Raw genomic sequence first — 16800 nt, forward strand, 5'->3', positions numbered from 1 at the left:
ATAAACATTTTAAAAATACGGTTTTTAAATTTTTTTTCTTCTTCAAAATTTTATTCTTGTTCCATAAAGTTTGTTTTTGTTATTGTTAAATAAATTTATAATAGTAATTTATTCCTTCGTTATACCATTTCTTCTTACAGTCTCTTGTTTTAATGCAATTATAATATTCGTTTTCAAATTATTCATCCATGTTTTCTTCTTGCTCATTCGAGGTCTTTTACTGATTAAAGAAATTTCCCATTTGTTCTATCATTGACACCATTTGTTCATTCATGATCTTCATTTGTTCATTTATAGTCTCCATTTGTTCCTTCATCGTCTCCATCTTAGCATTCATCCTTCTAATTTTTTCATTCGTTTCCTTCATTTTCCCACTCTTTATTGTCTTCACTTTTCTATAAATGGAGTCAGTTTGCTCATTCATGTCAATGACTTTCCCATTGATGTTCTTCATTTGTTCATTCATGTTTTCCATATCTTTAATAGTAGATTGCATTTCCTCATTCATATTTTCCGTTTCTCCATGCTTGTTTTCATTTTCTTTATTCCTGTTTTCTATTTCTACATCAATGGCGTCTAGGTGTTGAACCATGGTTCTTAGGTGTTTAATCACGGTTTCTTGTTGCCTTTTTATGATCTCCCTTTGCTCTTGAATATCCTGAATATTTTCTTTCATGTTCACCATTTGTTCGTCCATTTCTTCATTCATCTTTTTATCGAAACTAGAAGAACAACAAGTAAAGGTTAGTGAGGGATCTAGAAGAGAGACTTGGAGAGCTATTTTCCATTTTTATACATCCATTCATTTGATCATTTCTCATCGGGTTTATTTGTGGCGAAAAATTCAGAAGTTATAATTTCGTTTATTTATAAGCACAAAGGTTTAGTTTTATATCTAATTCCTTACAACAGGCAAAATTATGAGATTCCTTCCCACAAAAGTTAAAAAGAAAAGAAGCATTTTAACATAGCAATAGAAAAAATTACAATAAAAAGAGAAAATGCGATTTTCTATTAAAGTTAATATAATAAATATTTAGTAATTTTATTTATCCGTTCATCTCATATAGGAATTGAATAAATACACTTAACCCCTTAACGATCGGTTAATTTTCAAGAAAACGGTCATAAAAGTGCCTTTTTTTTGCTTTTGTATTTGTATTACGTATTTGATTAGTGCTGACATCTAGTTTAAAATAAACTAACTATCTACAATTTCCTTGAAAATATCCTGGTACTGCCATCTGGTGTGCAAATAAGAAACAAAATGTTTTCCAGGCAAAAGAAATGAATTAGTTTTATTCTTATTGGTGCGTTACTGCTGAACACTCCAGCCCGTCAATATCACGGGAGCGAGAAATAGAGGGCGAAACCTCACCACGTCATTTTCACGGGAGCGAGAAGGAAGGGGTTAATAAGGTCAAATGAGGGCAAAGTAGTCTCACATAAAAAGTACATAACTCAAATTAATAAGCTATTCTGATGTATTGTGATGAATCATTTTCTTACCACAGTTAAGAAGGGTGAATTTCATTTTGCTGTTTAATATATTTACAGTTTTAAAATTTCGCGAAAAAATTATTTGATGATCTTAAACAATTCCACGGATATAGTGAAAACTTAAACTAAGTGAGAAATGCGTTTAAAAACTATTGGACAACTTATTTTCCAGATTGTGAACATCCGTTATATTTTGAGTGTCAAGAATTCAAATTCGTTGCCATAAAAATATGTCTATTTATAGGAAGTGCGTTTTTCCATTTGATTTCGTATTTTAAAATATCCTCTGCAGAAATCCCTTATATTTTGAGAGCCAAAAATTCAAATCCGTTGCCATAAAAATATGTCTACTTATAGGAAATGCGTTTTTCTGTTTGATTTTGTATTTTAAAATATCCTCTGCAGAAATTATTTATGATACTTAAGTTTAGACTCTCAAACCATTTGAATTGCATCTGAGTGCTTAGCAAGCTTATCGTCAGATGGAAAGTTATTTAAGGTGTTCACATTTTATTCTGCGTTCTTTTTTTATCTTTTCTTCTTTAAAATATCATCGCGTTTCATTTACAAGTAATTAGATATAAAGTTCATTATCTAAAAAAATTTGTACATGTAAATATTAAAATCAAAAATAAAATTCATTTCTAATTCAAATAAAATGTATAATTTGGCGGAGTCTAAAAACCATCAAGCCCTTTTTTTTTCTTCCCTTAATAAATTTATAGCGTTAAAAAGATCAATTTAAACAAGGCTTTTTTAACTCTGCCTTTATAAGTTATATTAAACATAACGAATGTATTAGAAATTTATGATTTGAAAGCAAACTGTTCATTAAAAAGAAACAACAAACTTATGAACTAAGTCTGTTCGAATCATAGATCAGCTTGTGTTATACATTTTTGTTCATATAAAAGTATAATTCAAATGAAGAAGGATGATTTCTTAAGAATAAATAAAAATTCTATTTCAATCAATTCCCTGAGTAATTATTTGTCCATAATTACCAATGTTTTAGATTATTTTTTATAATATTCCTTCTTAACTCTACAACAGTTTTTAAGTCTTAAGTTAACACATGCTATAACGGGGTTTTATATTTTTCCAAACTTTTTATGAAAATGTAAAGGGTAGCATGAAAAATTATTTAAAAAAATTATTATTATTTTTTAAAGTTACTGTTAAAAATATATACATAACCAAAAAAAAGTTTTTTTGTCCGAATTATCTAAATTAACCCTATCCTTTGTGGAATTATATTTTTAGGCGTGGTAGTTGTACTATCGAAATTATTTTTCGATAGCGTGTTAGACGTCCATTTCTACCAGAAAGACAAAAAAAATCTTTTATTCACTTTCATTCCTGAAGAATTTCTTGATATTCTCATTTATCACTTGTAATTGCTTCAGTATTATTTGTATTGCAAAAATAAATGTAACTTTATCATTTAATGAAAAAATATTTTTAAACACTTCCAAAAAATTTTAAAATTAAGTTTTTAGCTCCTCTTGAAACAATGGAACAAAGAGGACAAAATTCGGTTAGAATAACTGTACCCGAATGGAAAAAAAGCAAAATAAAAAAATAAAATTGAAGGAAATTTAAAAAGACATAATTCTGGTAAATCGAACCAAAATACGCGTTGTTTAAACTTTCCTTTGGTAGTTTTTTCGTTCATACGCTAACGGTTTACTGAAAATTCTGGTTTTCAAAATTACGTCGTATGACCCCACATTTTGTAAAAAAATACAGAACTGAAAAGTTTTATGCCAAGCTGTTTGGTGTCTTGATAAAATTACCACATTTCACCACATTTACCAAATTTTATCACCCATTATAAAATCTTATTTTATTGTTAATTTTACTGAATTCATTACCAAAGCGCTTCGGTAAAAATTACCTTTTCTCAGTGCATATTAAAAATGCAAGCAATTATTTCTTGAAAAACAAACTTATAGTCTGAGTTTTCCAATCAAATGTTTACAATTAGCCAAACACAAGTTTTACATTGTTCTTTGAAAAAGCTTAGGTTTGCAAAAAGTGTGGTTGCAAGGTTTTGAAAGCGTTAGGTTGCAAGGTTTATAAAAAGTGTGGTGCAAGATAATGACATTTCTTGTATTTCTTTGCTTTAAAACACATTTTAATCGATATCTCATGAAATTTTTACTAAAACAAACGAAATTTTCCATTTAAATGCTTCAAAGTGTGACGTGTGACAGTCCAAAAAAGTAGACTGAAATAGCACGTAAGCGGTATGAATATGCATTCAAGACTAATGCTGCGTATAATGTTGAAAAATATTTTGGAACTTTCAAACTACGATTTTGCCAGAGTAATTCCAACTCCTCAATTAAGTGCGTTCTTAGACCGAAAGATTTCTATGAGCAAAGTTGTCGAACATTCTAGACGCGCAGGATAGGCTTCAGATTAGGCTAGTAAAATCAGGCTAGGTGCTAAATCCTGTTAAAAAAAATTTTCCTGGTATTAATCGACCAACTCAACCTTACTACCCAGTGTTGACATTCGTCAAAATAAATTGAAAGCTAAGGATGTCTTTAAACAACATTACATGGGGCTTTAAGATTTTAGTTGTTGTTGACGTATCCCTTTAGGCATAGGAGGTGCGATTGTTCTTGTTTTTCAGTGGCGCCATCTATGGCCAAGAATTCGTCTTTTACCACGGCATACGTCACACCCATTTATAAGGCGGACCCATTCATACATCCATTCATTCATCCACAGATCGTAATTTTGACCTGAATCAGAGAACGATCGATCTCCAATCCAGTACTCCCAGAGGTATTGATTTGTTATGGGAACATGGAGGACTTCGCGACTCGATATAATTTAACGTGCATCAGTCACCAACTACAAGGGGAGTCTTCGGCCGATGGGGTTCGAACCCACGAACTCTCGGACATGGGCCCAGTGCCTTACCGACCAGGCTATCCCGGCCTTTAAGATTTCAGTCTTATACCTCAAGAAAGTCAGGGTCACATTCCAGATCACAAAAAACAGAAGCACCCTGTTGCTTTTCTCTCTTCCATCACGATATTTTGATGCATCTTTTCTTTCAAATGTTCCTTTTTTGTCCGGAAAAATATTTAAAAAACGACCACGTGGAAAAACACATATAGACGATGCTATATGTATATTTATATGTGTCTGAATAAGAACTTGAGTAAAAACGTACTAAAAAATTGAAAACTTCTGGCACGATTGGAACATCGAAAAGCTCGTCATTTTACCAAAGAACTTTCGTAATAATTTCGGTAAAATCAATAGTAAAATGTTGCTTTATAATATGCGTTAAAAATTGGTAATTTTATCATAATAACCCTTTACAGCACGGTATAAAAAAACATTTATTTGGTTTAAATTTTTTTTCTCAGGTTTGTAGTTTTTACTAAATGTGTGGTAATGAGAAGCATAATTTTAAAAACCAGAATTTTCGAAAACCGTTTAATTATGAACGGAAAAATCACCAAAATAATGATTTAAATACCTCAAATTTTGGTTTTATTATCCAGAATTATTGTTATTTTTTTTAACAGAAATGTCATTACCATATTGTATTGTAATTTTACCAGAATTTCTTTATCCGTGTAAGGATTTAGAATTAAAATGTTCTATTTTCCAAATGCAAAAGGAAATGTGGTATTGAAACTCAGTTAAAATGTACTAATAAAGTTAAAAAGGAAGCATTTGATCTTGGTGCCAAAGTGCATTTAATCACGTTAAAGATGAAAAAGACTCAAAATACTTAATTTAGTCTCAATTAATTCATTACGCTGAATGCGCACTCTAACTACGATTAAAATTTACAAACATAAACTTAGTATATAAGGACAGAAATAATTATGTATTTATTGAAGTACAATATGAAAGAAGAATTTCATAAGTATTATATTTAAAGCAAAAAAGTAATGCAATTTTAAATACTGAGACACTAAAGATTTAAAGGAAAATCAACATTGAAATTGTTTTCAAAAAAGATGATTTGTCGACTTACTTCTGCATTTCTCAATTGTCCCTTTTTTACGGAATCTGAATTTCCACGCAGATAATATCATGCTAATGTTAGCACTCGTAAGTGATATATTAAAGATATTGTTTTAAGTTTAATGTTGGGGGAACTTTATGTTGAGAGAACTTAGGCAATGCAAATTTTGGCTGGCATTTAAATATATAGCGGCATTTCTGCAACGATTTTCAGCCTTTGTAAGAAGAAACAGCTCCATATCATGTAAACAAATTAAATGAGATATTTGGTGCCTTAATAGATAAACTAAAGAAATGAAATGTGTACAATTAAAATGGTAACAAAAATTTAAAAAGTTGTGCGTACGTCATAATTTCTCAAGCTAATGGATAATTGAAGCATTATTTTTTTTTTATTTTGTCTGATTTTGTCCTGTTTCGGTTAATTCTTTTCAGTTTTGATATATTTTTTTTAATTCTCCAAATTTAAAATTTTTGTGATTGGTTTCTTCTGAAATTATAGTAAAATGACCGCAGACTGTCCATCCAATTAACCGACAAATTTAAGCTTAAAAACATTTTCTTCCTTACTGTTTTGAAATCGTTTAGGACTAGTATGGTTTAAAAAACCATAAACACAAAACTTAACAGATTTTTACCATTTACAACGAGTATGGTTTCAAAGCTGTAAAGAGAACTTTAAATGGACATTAGCAATTTTGTGGTGCTGCCATCTATGCGTGATTGAGAGCATTGCATTTCAATAGCGCAGGGTTACAAATCGGGGAGGAAGTACAGAATACATTGTCAAAGGGAATGAAAGAATTATTGTGGTGTCAACGCTAGGCCTCGAACTTCCATTTTGTCGGTTACGAGTTTGGCGGATTAACCCTCTCGTTTATAATATGTACCCATCTGAAAGGAACTAAGTATCTTCATTAGATGGTGCGATGAAATTATGGTTGTTTGACTGTATTTGGGGAAAGAAGTTAATAAACGGTTTTTCTAACAGTTAATAGTTTGAATACCATCTTATTTATGGTCATTTGGCAGCTTTCTCTGAATATGTTAAAATTATAATTAAAAATTTTTTTATTTTATCCATTTTTTCCCAGAAATTTCTAGCAGTGTATATTCATCAATTTACGCGTGTATGCTTGACTATTTATTTCAAATTAAAGACGACGTGGAAAATTACGTACGTCTGTAATGAAGAAATTGTTCCATTGCAAAGAGTTTTTCCCTAACAACTACATTTACATTCGTATATAGGTTAATAAAATGAATTATGTCTCTTGAGGTGTTAGAATTTTTGTGAGATACTAAGTGAACAATTTTATTAAGCTGTATAAGTAATTGTAGTTGGCGAAAACGTATTTTCCTCCCCGATAAGCCGAATTTAATTTCATAATTGACATACAATATAGTTCGTTAAAACCATATTATAAATATTTATTAATTATGAATTATTTCTTAATAAGATTGAGTTTTAAAATTTAATTATAATTAATTTCACAAGCCACATTTATTTCGCAAAATAAAGCATTGATTAAAAATGAAAGAAAAATTATAAAATATTTTTAATCAACTTTTTAATTTAAAAAAGCGATATTATATATCTTTAGAATTTAAGATTAATTTTAATAAATTTGTAAAAAGTGGTGCAAGGCTGTAATAAAACAGCATACGTCAGTGAGAATCAGTTGAAGGTTAATTTAAGTTTCTAAAACAATGAAAATTTTCATTTATATCTTGTTAGAATATATTAAAATACAGTATTCCAAATGAAATTTACTTTATTTTATACTGTATTTAGTTTATTAATAAATATTTGTTCCCTTGAGAAGACTTTTGCATGCTACTATGTGCATGAATAATACTTTGATAATCAAGATAAAATGCTATTACGAATACCACATTTTTTAAAGACACTAATTTTTTCTTATTTTTATCTGATACATGATGTTGTTTTTTATTCTAAAAACTAAACTCAGTGACGCGACAGCCCATAGAGGGCCAAGGCCTACTGTGCCCATGTCAGTTTTCTTGACCTTGGGCTCTAGGGTGCAGGAGCAGGTTCCGGTCAGGTGGTCAGCCGAACGCGGAACTCCTAGTGTTTATTTCCCAATCATGCTTGGTACTCATTTATTGAGCCACTGAAGGGATGAAAGGCTCAGTCAACCTTGCCCGGCCCGAGGATCGTACCCAGGACCTTTTTTATTCTAAACTATAGGTAAATTAGTAAGGGAAATGATTGTTGAAGGATAGAGTCTTCAAGAAGAAGTATAGGTCCTTGACCATGTTTTGGTTATTATTTTATTTTATTTTATTTTATTTTATTTTATTTTATTTTATTTTATTTTAATTTATTTTATTTTATTTTATAACCGTCGCTGAACAGCCAACCCAATTTAGGGTATACGACTAATAATGTTCAACTCCGTAGCCTTGTAATTTTGAATCCAACCCAGAAGACAAGGGAATTCCTGGATCAAGTAATGGGGGAAATATTTGATCCAGGATGAGCCTTTGTTTATGACTCTTTGATGGAACTAACGGTACATTTGCGTTACATGGAGAGGGAAACTATGAAAACCTCCCTTAGTTAGCCAGACGGCAAGCGCTCTCTAGCCAATGAACCGTCAACTACTGAGGATACTTTAAGTCAGCACTGTGGTCGGTGCAAGCTGGAGATGGAATTCGCATCGAGCTGTCATCGCTGGGATTCAAACCGAGTTCACCACATTGGAAGGCGAACGCTCTATCCCCTGATCCATCACGACTTTTATGCTACATTTTATTTTATTTTATAACCGTCATTGAGCAACAGACCCAATTTTTGAGTTTACGACTACTTATGTCCAACTCCGTAGCCTTGCAATTTTAAACCCAATTCAGAAGACAAGGGAACTCCTGGGTCGAGTATTGGGAGAAATTTGCCTTCATGGAGGACTTTTTGATGGAACTAACCCGCATTTGCGTTACATGAGGAGGAAAACCACGAGAACCTCCCACGGTTAGTCTCACGGCAACGGGACTCTAACCCATGATCCGTCTACCACTGAGAAATTTTCACGTTAGCACTGTGGTCGGTACAAGCCGGATGCGGAATTCGTATCGACCAGCCATTGCCGGGATCGAACCCGGTTCACCTCATTGGAAGTCGAACGCTTTATGTTATATTAATAATATCTAAATACCTTATGATCTAGTTTTTCAAGTAGAATAAGCCATAGTTTTCAGCTTTACATTAACTATATTAAACGTGCTTCGCCAGAAAGACTGCTAGATATATCAGCGTATACTTATACTACATGCAAATACACATCATTATGCGAAGAGCAACATCAGTACCATAAAACTTAAAAATAGATTTTACCTCTTATTCAAACACAATGCTTATTTTTGCATATAAAAGTATGTTTTATGACTTGAAAGTTTAATAAAAAAGAAAGTTGAATTCAAGGGGAAAATAGAAAAAAAAAAGATAAATAAATATGATAAGAAAAGCATATATCCGTAAGATCATCAAATATCGTTGAAAGCAAAGGCATGTAAGAAACTATCGTCCAAGAAGCCATTGGAAGAAGATAAAAGAAATGCTTTACTTTCATCTCTTTCTTTATTTAGTTGAGTCAGGAAGAGAAGACGCAAAACGAAACACCAAATTCGCTTTGGTGACATTTTCGGTTCTTATATCTATCAATATCTATAATAGTTTGCCTCGTCGAATGTTTTTGATTGATGAGAGGTTTTAGAAAAGATTGATGAGAAAAACATTTAGTGCACAGTAGTTCATCAATATATGCAGTGCGAAAACTGTAATTAATTCCAATGTGAAATAACATATTCGACAGCTTGCAATAATGGTTTTATAAAATTAAAAACTGATGGAAACAAAGATTAATTAATTAATTAAAATTATTAAAATTACTTGATTTAAATTTTATGGAGCGAAATGTAATGTTTTCACCTAATAAAATTTCTTTAATCAAAATGTGTTTTTAACGGCAGTGAGTAAGATAAATAATATATATTTACTCGGCAACATTAATAGTGATAGTCTGTATGTTCCCACAACATAAATGAAGGAAAACTGTGCCAAACATAAACGCCTTCCATAATTTTAATTTCTTTAAAAAAGACTTTTATCTGATTGCCTACTTTTGTAAAATTAATGTAAATTAAAAACTTAAGTTTCTTTGGAATGGGAAGCCTAATTTTTAAAATCTGCAAATTCGGAATTGAAATTTCGATTTATTATGAAAAAAAACAATAGAGTCATTTTTATTAATAAATGTTTAAGACTTTAGTGAAGACAATTTACATAATTACCAGCCAACAGTGAGACAATTCTCTGCTTATAAATTAAAATTATTTTCCAGTTATTCAAAACAAAACACCTTAAACAATTGTTTGTGACTACTTTATTATCTGAGTGTGAAAGTTTAGTTCTTTTCCTAGAGAAAAAAATCTTCCTCGGTTTACAAACGAAGAATGCCGAAAAATGTTCACTGTGATAAAACAGGTCCATTACTCTCTGATATATCTTTGAATTCGGTTTGAAAAATTGAATTCCGAGAGCTCAGTGTGCTGCCATCTGTATTTCAAAAGCAAATTTAAGTTTATAGATATTTAAGAACTATTTTTTTTATCTAAGCAATTATCGTATGGTTTAAGTATTTCTGCATGTGTAATTTGAAAAAGTTTTTTCACTGTGAATGGAAATAGTTATAGTTCTACTGCTGACTTGATTTATTGTTGAAATGCATGCATCATTCATACCCATTAAAATACTCTAAAATCTCTTCAAATAAAGGGGGGAAATCAATTTCGGTAAAGGGTAATTTTTTTCCTTATGAAGATTATAACATTAGTTAATAAATATGCTTTTCATGGTTTCATGCATACTCTAAGTCTAATTATAAAATTATTAAAATAATTTCGATATCCTTGGGAAGGCTTTTTCTAAGTTTCTAAATACTATGTTTAATTAATTTTTAGTATAACGTTTAACCACTAACGTTTTCATTGCGATTTGAAATAATTGCTAAATAACTAAAAAAAGCTAAAATATATATAAAATATTTCTCTTGAAGGTTGAAAAGTAATCGGAAAGCAATTATTCAAACATTATTCAGACTTTCTCGGATACATTTTTGTCTCTTGGCAAATTTACTTCATTATATTTATTTTTAATCCCCCTTCTTAAATTTTATTCTAAGTTGCTTTCTTAAAATTTCAGTCTGATGCCTTCATAAATTAAAAAAAAGTAACTTTAGTTAATAAAAAAAAACTATTCTGTATTTATTATTCTCTGTTTTGGTGTTTAAAGTAACTTCATTTCAAGAATCAATACTGCTTTGCCTTGAACATTAGAGATTTTTGAACAGGTTATAGTATTTGACCATCTGCCCCCCCCCTTTTCTAATTTGTAGAACTCAAGCATATATTTACGTATGATTTTTTTGAGGATAATATAGTACTAATTAAGTAGTACTTAAGTGTATAGTACTAATGACGTTAAATTCTATAAAATGGCTCAAAATTGTGCGTATATTGGGTCTACAAATGACAGAAAACTAGTGGCGTCATTCATTGCAGAAATTCTGTTAAATTTTTTAGCACTAACGCTTCATGCCAATAAATTCAGAGTAAAGATAGTACCTTAAGCACACAGAAAACGATTATAACTTATATATGGTAATCAACAGCAAAACTTCAGATAAAATTTTAGTGTTCTATCTAGGCTTAAGGTAGTCGTAAATTTAAGAGTTGATAAACTTCAATTTACGATAATATTGCGATAAGTTTAGAGTTCTTCTCGTGGCAGTAAAGAAACTACTGAAACTTACATCCCATCTGGAAAGGAGCTACTATAGAAATAGTATTCTAGAAATAGGAATAGTATCTGGAAAGGAGCTACTCTAGACAGTCAGGAAGTAATCGAAATTACGTTTGCGAATTTCCACCATTATAAACACGAGCACAAGGTAATAAAAGCGTGGTATGGTGGAACTGAACACAATTGAATAGAATTAGATTATTTATTTTTCATACCCGGGGCTTAAGCTAAATGGTTCTTTTTTATTATAAATGCTTACTCCACCTAAACCAGGAAAAACACTTTGGGAAATACGTTGTTGGAACTTCAATATTCTTTATCTATGACACACATGTATGTATTATTTACTTCTATTTTCAAAAGAAATTCTTTCCTCCAAAGTAAAAGACCGAGATTTTTTTCTTTACTTTTTGCAACGAAAAATAAAACATAAGACAAAACAAACAAAATTTGAAGGATGTAGACGCTAAAGCAGAAGTACCTTTGGACTGGTATGTTCAGAAAGTAAGTAAGGAACTTAAGCGAGAATCTCGTAGTTTTAGTGGCAAGAAAATTGGATGTTGTATTATGAGGAAGAATCTTATAAAATAATATGGGAACTGAATAGAAAAACGAAAAATAATTTTTCAAACTTTTGAAAAGAAAGGAAAATATTTTTTTCAGTAAATGAAGTCGAATTTAGACCTTTGTTGAAATCAAAACGAAGTATATTGCCTAGAGATATAAGCCCAATTTGGTTTATTAAAATGTATTACGAAACTCTGTTTGAATAAAACGATTATGTTCAAATGCCTATCTATTTATCTAAGCAAAATTCATACTTTAATAGAATTTTTGAAAAAAAGTTAATTGAAATTTAGTTTTGATACTTTTAAAAATAATACTTTTTGATTTATGTTGAGAACTTCCAATGGTTAAAAAAAATTGAATGCCTATTATGAAGTCTTAAAAATATCTGAAAAAAAATATCTAGCTAACACAAGCATGAATTAAAAAAAACATAACACGGTATCAAAAAAAAAATGAAAGAACGAGACAATTTTTGGAAATAGTTGATCAGTGTTTCCAGAGTTATGTGTTTTGTTGAGAATAGTTTTTGTTTGTATTTAAGGTTAATACTAACTCATCACTATTTCAATTAATGTTTACAAAGTTTATACTAGTTACGGGTATTTCAATCTCCTTTTGCTTAGCTGATGCATGGTTGTTGTTGTGTCCAATAAATGTCTTTTTATAAAATAAAAATTTTTTTCACTTCAATATAATTGAATTTGTTACATCATGCGTACAAATGTGTCATATTCTTAAAAGAAATATGCATTTTTATTATTAACCAAGTGATTAAATGAGTATTAGATTTCTTTAGATACATCTTAACTTTATCACTAATTGGGTGGGAAGTAAGTTACCTACGATGTCCTCATTTATCTATGAAAAGGTACCTTTACGTAGAATCGAGTTATCAAGTCGTATATACTAGTGAATTGGAATTAAATAATTGTAGAGGTAGACACGCTGCAGTACTACCACACGAGAACTTTATCTGCAATAGAATGCGATGAACGGATACCAACAGGTGATTTATTGCTGCTTTGTATTATTTGCTGGGAAAGTTGTATTAAGATCACCTGAGTGTTAGTGCTGATAGTGAGAGCTGTATTAAGTTTATGGTCGTGGTAGCTTCTGTGTTGTCATTAGCAATCGAGTGTTTACAGGTCGACGAGTGTTTACGAGCAGTCGAGTGTTTACAGGTTGTGTGTGATCGAGACTGAGTAGCAACAGCGTGATGAGGATGATGGCGCAGACTCAAATAGCAAGTCAATTGTTTAATGTGGACCATCTATATAAGTGGGCGTGTTAGAACCAAAGTGCGCGTTTCTAACCAGGTAGGCGTGGTCAGATCTTGACCGAAGGACACCAATGTAAAAGGTGGGCTACGGACGATGTCAACATTCATCTATGAAGAGGTACTCAAAGATAGAATCGAGTCAACACGTGTTATATACTAGTGAATTGGAATAGAATAATTGTAGTAGTAAACACGTTACAATTGAATTAGGTAACAAAATGATAACATTTTATGTTCCGTATAGCAAAGTTTTTTAAAACTTTCTAAAGTTACGTTTAATTAACTTAAAAATTTATTTAAATTAGTTTAAACCTAAGTAAAGATACGACTTTTTAATTATTTTAAAAAATCTCTTCAGATCTTATACTTTGTAATTTAGTATAATATTCATTAATTAACAGCGTCGTTTGTTGAGATTGATGAAGTCAAAAGTTTACAATAAAAACAAATAAAGATCTAGTTGAAAAATATACATCGTGCTCACACCGTATTTTGAACACATGAAGAAGAAAAACTGATCCGTCTTCTCAACCATTTACATAGCTTTTATACAAGCTATTGCTCTATCGTTACCTAAAACATAGTTAAAGGAAAAAAAAGTGTTCGTTTAAATAAATAGTTAGAGTACTGAGTTATGATTTTAGTTCTAATCACAAAATTGCAATATCGCAGTTACTAACTTTTCCTAATATTTGCTCAGCTTTTTTGGTAAATTAAATCACTATATTCTAATCTGAGTTACAATTTTTATAGTAACAGAAAAGCATGGATAAGGAAAAACAATGTAAATAGATTTTGAAAAAAAAGCACGAATAACGGAAAGAGCCTATGTACTTTATTTACGCTTGTACATTGTTCATACAGAGCACAAAATATAATCTATTTTTATTAAAAGAAAGCCATTAGTTTAAAAATTTTATATTTTGTTATCAAGGGAACTGATCTGGTTGAAATACTTTGTATAAGTAGAATTGAAATTAAAGATTTTACTAAAAGAGATTAGTGGATGTCGTTTCAAAGATTGAGGCCATTTTCCAGGCCAGCACCAGCCCAAAACATCGTTTACAATTTCCAGTACTGCTGCTTATTTTGAGAGAGTTCGAAAAAATGAAAAATCTTTACAAAAGGGAAGAAACGTATTGAATGTATGAAACAATTTTGTAAAGTACTTAAAAATTATGTGGGGAAGGGAATGATTTGATGGAAGTTCGATACTTCAGACCAACGGCTCCCAATTTTTTACTGTTACGGAACCCTAAATATCGAGCGTCTTTTGGCGGAACCCCAAAATATAAATAAAATTTATTTGAAGTCGTGAAAAGTTTGGCAAAAGGAAGATAACTTATTATTTTGATAATATTTTATGTGAAGAATGAAATTTTTTCTATAATCGTTTTATCTATAAAACTCTTAAAATAATAGGTTTTTTGTCAAACATTTGAATTCGCTGGCCTGGAGTAGTGTCTAGTATAGTTCTGAATTTATTTTTTGAGCCTACATTGGCTTAAAATGAGTAAAATAAGCTGAATTATGGCTTTCGAAAAAGAAACCCTATAAATGTTCAGATTAGTTATCAAAGAAATATAATTTATTATTCTCGAACTTGGTAATTCTAAATTGAAATGAAAAGTTCGACAACAAAAAATAATGAATTTTTTATAAACTTTGCAATTTCTTTTTTTACTGGCACTCTACTTAAATAATCTCATAAATATAGCCAAACCAACAAAGAAATTATGTCTTTTTTTATGTAAATGTATTTACAAGTTTTAAAATTTATTACAGATTTTAAACAGGAACACCTGTGACCCTTCTACGTCAACCCAGAGTTCCGCGAAACATTTGGGAACTGCTGCTTTAGACTAAAAGTATCAGTGATAGTATAACCCAGGGATGGGCAAACTACGGCCCGCGGGCCAACTGTGGCCCGCCGGAAGGTTTTATCCGGCCCGAGGATAGAATTTTAATTTGCCAATCAGTGGCAAAATTAAAATTATTTCTGTTTTTACTTTCTTAACAAAGTACTTATGACCTTTTTACTTTCTCTATTTTTGTTCTGCAAAACATAAATTGATGGAAACAGTTAGCACAGACAGCTTCAATTGGTAAAATGTTGAAAGCAGAAGTTCTTCATAGAATAGTCTTAGATTGGCTCTAACTAGCGTTTGTCTTTCTCGAGGAATCTAATATAGGTAAATTGTACTTCACATTTGGCAGACTACGCATTTTAAGATCCAACGAGCGGACAATCTAACAATCATCTGAAGCAGTTGTTTCTAAATATGCCAAAGTTTTACAAATCATTACCAAAAGCTAGTTTCCAAAATTTAATATTTCATGCCCAGAAAATCAGCTCTATGTTTGCTTAATCTTATATATGTGAACAAGAGTTTTCAACTTTGAACCTTAGAAAGAATCATTTCAGAAGTGGACTAACAGAAAAGCATTTAGCCTTGTTCCGTAAAATAGGCACATCTCGCTTCGAACCTTAATATAAGGAACTTTTAAAAACGAAATCGCAATTTCATTCATCTCACTAAATATTTAAATTAAAACTTGTATATCGCTTTTTTTTAAAATTTTTAAAGTTTTATTTGGCCCACCAAACATTTTTTTTCTCGATTTTTGGCCCTCGACCAAAAAAGTTTACCCATCCCTGGTATAACCTATTTTAGTGTGAATATTGATGTATTAAGGAGTTAATAATTTACTATTCATATAAAAGGAGAATTAACTCGCATCCAAAAGTGTTCATTTTACCAAGGTTAGACCTTACAGATATTATTTTATGAGTTCATTCAGAATAAAATTTGTACAGTTCCACAAAGCTAACACCTTTTCACATAACGTAATTATTTCGTTTCTGTAATTTATTTGGTCTTTAATTTCTGTATTCAGTGGATTGAGAAGTAAATAAAATACTTTTACTTTAATGTTAGAACATGTAAAATAATTACGTATTTTGATTTTCATATTATGGCAAAATGTTTCGATCGAAAGAGCGAAGCAAACAGCAGCGGTAAAAGGCTTAACTACTCGTTACACGTTGTACTAATTGTTTCCATTTATTATTTTTATTTGAATTTATAAAGTTTTACCTAATCGTATTGCTATTTATTTTATTTCTATAAAATGGTTGAAGGTTATTTTGCTTAGTATGCTCTTTTTAAATTATGAAAACACATTTTGTATTCGCTCTTGAATTAAATAACGATTTAAATTCAGATATTTTAATCCTTCTCTATTTTTCTTTTTCTTTAATTTATTTCTATATTGAATAAAATGTAAATTCGCAAAGTGTACACGCACTAAATAAATTATTTCTAATAAATTATTAAAGTAAACATTTTTCCTGTTTATAAAAGAGTTTATCATATAGTAAAATAAGCTGAAGTAAATTTAAAAGAGAAGAAAACAATATTCAATGAAATTCTGAAATTCGAGCTAAAATATTTTAAAGTAATCAAAAAAAAAAAACTATGTTAAAACTCAAATGTTCAATTTGAAAAGATATTAAAAATAACTTTTATCGGAATAAAGCAGCAAAAAAGCTACTTTCGAACTGCAAATTTAATCGTAACATTACTAAAACATAAACAGAAGTAAACAAAAAGTGACAAATTCGTAT

At 30.3% G+C, this 16800-nt stretch overlaps 1 protein-coding gene across 1 annotated transcript; it reads right to left on the reverse strand.

Annotated features, from left to right (window-relative positions):
- Positions 1-217: 217 nt before the first annotated feature.
- On the reverse strand, positions 218-709 carry LOC139426111 (golgin subfamily A member 6-like protein 7). Its single transcript, XM_071183818.1, has one exon. The coding sequence runs from the start codon at positions 707-709 to the stop codon at positions 218-220; it is 492 nt and encodes a 163-aa protein (XP_071039919.1).
- Between the last annotated feature and the right edge of the window lie 16091 nt (positions 710-16800).

The sequence above is a fragment of the Parasteatoda tepidariorum genome, chromosome 7 (assembly GCF_043381705.1).
Source record: "Parasteatoda tepidariorum isolate YZ-2023 chromosome 7, CAS_Ptep_4.0, whole genome shotgun sequence".
Taxonomy (NCBI): domain Eukaryota; kingdom Metazoa; phylum Arthropoda; class Arachnida; order Araneae; family Theridiidae; genus Parasteatoda; species Parasteatoda tepidariorum.

Bases quoted from the DNA above. Each gene is read 5' to 3' on its own strand.
- LOC139426111 (XM_071183818.1), bottom strand. From the start codon at position 709: ATGAATGAAGAAATGGACGAACAAATGGTGAACATGAAAGAAAATATT.